The sequence below is a fragment of the Morone saxatilis genome, unplaced genomic scaffold, assembly GCF_004916995.1.
Source record: "Morone saxatilis isolate NCDOM2014 unplaced genomic scaffold, NCSU_SB_2.0 Contig0, whole genome shotgun sequence".
Lineage (NCBI taxonomy): Eukaryota > Metazoa > Chordata > Actinopteri > Moronidae > Morone > Morone saxatilis.
The window spans coordinates 16936759-16942685 of NW_023339650.1; the positions used below are offsets into that span (position 1 = coordinate 16936759).

At 37.6% G+C, this 5927-nt stretch overlaps 2 protein-coding genes across 2 annotated transcripts in view; both read left to right on the plus strand.

Moving 5' to 3' along the window:
* The first annotated feature begins 804 nt into the window (after nt 1–804).
* Nucleotides 805–1617, plus strand: otos (otospiralin). Its single transcript, XM_035657075.1, has 2 exons — nt 805–820; nt 1173–1617. The coding sequence occupies exons 1-2, from the start codon at nt 805–807 to the stop codon at nt 1358–1360; spliced, it is 204 nt and encodes a 67-aa protein (XP_035512968.1). The 3' UTR covers nt 1361–1617.
* An 847-nt stretch (nt 1618–2464) lies between these two features.
* The window catches only part of cops9 (COP9 signalosome subunit 9), a 5177-nt gene continuing 1714 nt past the window's right edge, over nt 2465–5927 (plus strand). Inside the window, exons 1-2 of the mRNA XM_035657673.1 lie at nt 2465–2652; nt 3520–3592. Of these exons, the coding sequence (XP_035513566.1) occupies nt 2590–2652; nt 3520–3592 (136 nt within the window). The 5' untranslated portion in view covers nt 2465–2589. The remainder of the gene's footprint in view (nt 2653–3519; nt 3593–5927) is intronic.

Consider the following 5927-nt stretch of genomic DNA (forward strand, 5'->3'; position numbering starts at 1 on the left):
TGTGTGTGTGTGTGTGTGTGCGCGCCGCGCGTGTGTGTGTGTGTGTGTGTGTGTGTGTGTGTGTGTGTGTGTGAAATGGTCAGCAATAATATTTGAGGAGGGAGCAGGTATCCTGCAGTCCCTTTGGGAAAAAGTTCAGTTTTCCGCACTTGAATCCCTTCTTTGTGCTCTGGAAGCCTTGGAATGCTTGGGAATGTTAATTTTTCTCTCTCTCTCGCTCTCTCCTCACAGAGGCAAGGCAGTCATCCCAGAAGAGAGAATACTGTATATAAATAACACTTCTTTCTTTTAGACACCTTCATATTTTTGCCACACAAAATGTCTCAGATTAATTATAGTATTCCATATCCTTCTGCAGTAGGATTGGAAAGAAAGATTCAGATCTTAACTTCTGTTCTATAAGATCATCACATGTTTTGAACCAATCAGCCTTGTTTTCAGCTTTGTGACAATATATTCCAGCGAATCCAAGAGGATTTTTTATTGGTTTATTCATCTTAAGAAATAGGATAATATTCTCAACCCATAAAGCAATATTCAAACATTCAAAATCGAGATGATCAATTCTGACATACGTGTTTCTCACTGGACAAAAAGTGAATGAAAAATTGTAAACTGAAAGGTAACTAGTAACTAAAGCTTTCAGACAAATAGTGTAGTAAAAAAAAGTGCAATATTTGGATGACAGAGCTGTATAAATAGCATAAAAGTACATACCGTACATACACTATCTTGAATTTGTACGTGAGTAAATGTATGTAGTTACATTCCACCAGACATTTAGTTGTGTCAGACATTGACACAATGGTTTCAAGCAGAGGTAAAGACTCACATACAACCCAAAGGCTTTGTAAGAAAACTGCCACCCTCTTTTTAAACATTTTTTGAACTTTGAACATTATTGTGAAATTCCTCATTGAGATACTTCAACAACAGAAGCCTCAGTAGACAGAATGCTTGTTGCATTTTGAGCTGGAGGTGTGGCTCAATTTCTCTTGAGTGGAAAAACTTGCTCTTCCTCTCTTTTCACATATATAAGTTCACGCCCATTCTCCGAGGGTTGCGTAAAATCATTTTAACTATGCTGACTCAACCTAAACATTAGCAGATTTAGATCACATAATCATTTAATAACTGGTATGTCCTTCCTGATGTGTCTGGTCTCCTTTTAGTGCCATACGATCAACCACCAGCTGTTCCCTACTGGCCCTACTCCACCTCTGACTTCTGGAACTACGTTGAATACTTCAGATCCATCGGCGCCTACAACCACATCAACGAGATGGCCCGGGCCTTCTTCGCCCACCAGCACCTCGGAGACACTCTGGGATACGAGACCAATGAGGGACATGAACACTGAAAGAGGGGATGAAAGGAGCCTGGAGGGCAGGAAGAGGGCAGGGAGGGAGCTGCTGAGATATCCTGAGTAAATAAAATAAAAATGCATTTCTTACTTTGACAGAAAGGAGAAAGATTTTGAGGAAATACATTTAGAAATGAAATGTGAAGAAGAAAAGGCATAGTGTAGCATATACATATATCACTGTTTGAAGTGTATACAAATAGAATACAAATGTAGAGTATGTAGCCCTGTTGTAGGATTGTATATTATCTTCATGTGCCACAAATAAATAAAACATTTTCCAAATATGTCATTTTGTCATTTAAAATGTTTCTCTTTTTCCTTAAATTGTTCTCAATCTCTTATCTCATTTTTTTTAATGAACTGGTTACTGCTATCAATGAATCCTTGTAATTAGAAAATAAATACTAGTGTCTTCTTTACTAAGTCAAAAATTATCCCCATACATTTTTCACCAACTTGAGATAAGTATATAAATGACTCATCTAATTTCACTGTCACTATATCTGCCAATCAAACTGTGACATGGATATTTTTGATTTGTATTTTATTTGTAGTCATGTAAGCTCTTTCCATACAATGAATTATATTATTACCTTGTTAATACACTTAATACACTTTGGCGATATCACAGTATTACCCCTCAGTTAAATAAATAAAATATGTTGCCATTTTTTTTAATTCTAGAAAGAATTCCCTGTGACAGAACTAAAGAGATTTAATTAATTAATTATTATTATTATTATTATTATTATTAATTAAATCTTAATATTGATTAATTTAATGTCACATATAATAATAATAATAATAATAATAATAATAATAATAAATAAGTCATAGTGGTTATTTTATTGAATAATTAGAGCTTTTAATATGTAAAGTATTTTGATGTGCTTTTTAAATAGGATTACATGCAGTACTTTTACGTTACTTTATGTTGAGTAAAAGATCTACTTCATACTTTCACCACTGATATGATGAAATACTCCTATGGTAAATATTAAAAATGTATTTCCTTAATTTCTATGGGGAATATAACATTTTATAAATGTAAATGTTTTGTTTACCAGAAGTAGAAAGCGGACCGACTGACACAAGCTCGTAGAGACAGCCGAGCCCAGTTTAGTGTTGCACACGGTTGTTTTGTTTGTGTTCCGAGAAGCTGAGAAGCTAACCTGGCTAAACAACATCTTTCAAAACTAAATAATTAAATACAAATAGAAATAATGAAGCCCGCTGTGGACGAGATGTTTCCCGAAGGAGCCGGACCGTACGTGGACCTGGACGAGGTGGGTGAAAATAACAACATATGACACTAAATAATGCAGATACAACCGAATCCGTGGTTTTTAAATATCATTTTAACAATAATAACAGTGTGCAGTTCATGTTTATTTTTACTAACATTATAAAACACCAGTTGTCGGTGTGTGTTTCCTAATTTTAACCCTAAATCCAACCTGGGAAACTGTGTGCTTAGCTGCAATGCTTCATACACTAGAACTCCTCACACACCCTGCTTTATTGTAAAGCTTTAATAAGTAATAATCATTTATAAGAGCTTATGTATTTTAAGCTTTGTCCACAGTAAACTGGTATCTAACCCGACTACCTTTCAGTGGTGGAAGCAGTACTTACTAATAGTAAAATACTCTGTAAAAATCCTGCGTAAAGGAAGAACATGTTGTACCGAAAGTAAAGCTGTAATTATTTAATATACTGCTTGTATTTAAGTCTATATTAATATGTCATATTTTAATGATCTGAAGGGAACTAGTACACATGCAGCAGAGTCAAAAGTTAAAGGTTTCCCTCTGAAATGTTGTGAGGTGACATAACTACTAAAGTACTTCTGCATTTTAGAAGAATTACACACCAGCAACTAGTCTTTGAATACAATACAATGAGTTTCATCTCTTTAGAGCACATTATACACACATTAACCAAACACACAACCCCTGTGAATACCAGACAATCTCAGTCAGACACACCTACAATACTCTTGAAAGTAGCAGAGAGAGAGATAAAAGAAGAAATATAAGATTTGCACTCTGTATGATTGGTTGCATTTCACGTGTTTCCTTCTACACTCTCCTGTTACTACATTAATGGCTTGCTGATGCTGTAAGAGCGGTTGTACTGCTGTGTGTTAACAGGCAGGAGGCAGCAGCGGCCTGCTAATGGACCTGGCAGCCAATGAAAAGGCAGTGCACTCAGATTTCTTTAACGGTAAGTCATTAATCTAAAATGATTACATGTACACTTGAGTCAACGTAGCAGCACAATACGGCAGCGGGACGGTGTGCAACGAGGAGGGAGCTTGCAGAGTTGAGCAGAAATGTTCTTTTATTTAAACAGAAGTCTTTTTTTTATTCAGTGTTATAACAAGTTTCGGCAATAAGCTTAAATTCATTTCACAAAAAGCAGCGACACACTAATTTGGCGCTTTTAAGGGTCACATCTGATAAGTATGATGAAGTAAAAGCCCTCTAGTGTTTTTTTTTTACAAATGTGGGGTAACTAAAGCACGTAAACTTAACGTTTCCATCTTTCCTCTTGCTTTATTACGCACATTTGTCAGTACTCGGGGTTTTAGACATGAGTGGCTGCGTTTACATGCACTTCAGTTATCTGAACATCCCCTATTCCACATAAAAGCCTTTAATGATCATGGGATTAACAGAAACCTGGTGAAACACTTGAAACCTGATCATTTGGCCACGTAAAGCGGCCTTTGAAAGTCAAACTGAATAAAACTGGGACATGACTGACCTGTTCAACACATGTACACAGTAAAGTAACAAAAAGCTCTATTAAAAAGTCTTTAAAGTGAGACCATCATATCAGAAGAAAACATCTAGAAATGTTTCTTGTTGAACATATTACCTCAAATAAACTTAACATACTCTATATATTTATTCAGTAATATGAAAGTTTAAAGAGATTATTGCTAAAAAAAACTGCATAGAAGTTTTAGTTTAAGCACAGCTTTTGTCGTAACCACATTGTCTTCTCAAATTAACCCTTAAAAATCCGGTCGTTCCCCTGTAAACACCGGCGTATGTGTGAGCAGGCACGTAGAGGACACTCTGAAAACACTCAGGTAATCTGTTTTCCGTCTTGCAGCGTCGGCCGCAGGCGAAACAATTTTGGCTCAGCAGCACATGACCTGGAAAGAAAAGAGCTGATTGTTAAAAAGAAAGAGGGAAAAGAGGAGGATGGTAAAGTGAGTTTATAGCTGTTGTCAGACAGAAACTCAGTGGGACACCTCGCCAGTCAGCTGCTTTAAACACACACACACACACACACACACACACACACACACACACTCCTTTAGATCACTGGGGTTGTTAACATGTAGAACTGCAGTTCGGTGAATTCTCATGTACGGCACGTCCCGGGTCGTGGCCCCAACGGGGATTTCACTCCCGTAAGGGCCCTTCATACTAATAATGAACGAGGAGGAGTATTGCAATACCACGTTTCTGTTGGAAATACACAGCTAGTAGACACGATTAGACTGACATTAAGTATGTGTCCAATATGATGCAATTTAATGGTTTGTAATGTAATATAATGGGACTCTATACCCTCAGTCTTTTCATACGTGCACATCAAACGTTTAACACTCGAGGCTGATTTAGATAGGTGCTAGGTGCGTGCGCGTTCTCTGAGATTGGGAAGCGACTGATGCAAAACCCATTTGAGTTAATAATGCTGTTTGAGAAACCTCTTTAAACGTACGCACATTCTCAGACAAGTGTTTTCTTTGACACAGACAATGAGGCACGCAGGGGACGCCGCCTCGCTGCATAATATGCTCTTGTCTGTCTCTTCGTATTCCCATGGGGGGACAAAATACTAAATGAGGAAGACCCCAGACAGATAGGAGAGAGATGAGGGAGAGTTTTTCATTTGCAGAGAAACACATTAGCATAAATATAATAAAATATATAACAGTGTAGATCATATGTGTAGGTTAGAATCTACATACAGTGAGAAATCAGCCTTAATGAGACTGTTCTTAACCAAAGGCAGAGGTGAGCGCGGACATGATAAAGAGTTTTGTCTGATTGTAGAACCAAGGCGATCATTTACAACCATTGTTTGATTTCAAAGAGATTAATAGTGCTCCGTAAGCTTAGGCTGAGGTGTTCCTCTCGCCCCGACATGGTCACGACCATGTAACGTTAAGCCCTGTATAAAAGGTCAGCTAAGAAGTGTGCAAGGCAAAAGGAGGCTCCCATTCCCTGGTGGTGGAGTGGGTTGTGTTAAAAGTTGCAAGGGGTTATGGGTAGCCAAGGGGCAAGCTGTTTGACTTGTCCCTTATTAGGGGAAACATAGGAATGTCCTGTGCCTGGAAACCACAGGGACATGAAAGAAAGAGTATCTCAAGCCTGGTGTGCTGAATCAGTTTCAGCCTGGGGACATTTTAGCAGATAATTTTAAATGTATATGAATTAAGTCTACATAAATGACTTCTATATATATCCTACATCTACAGCTGCAAACTGCTTTCAACTCAGTACAGTTTACATCTGCCAGAACTGTGTGTGTGTGTGTG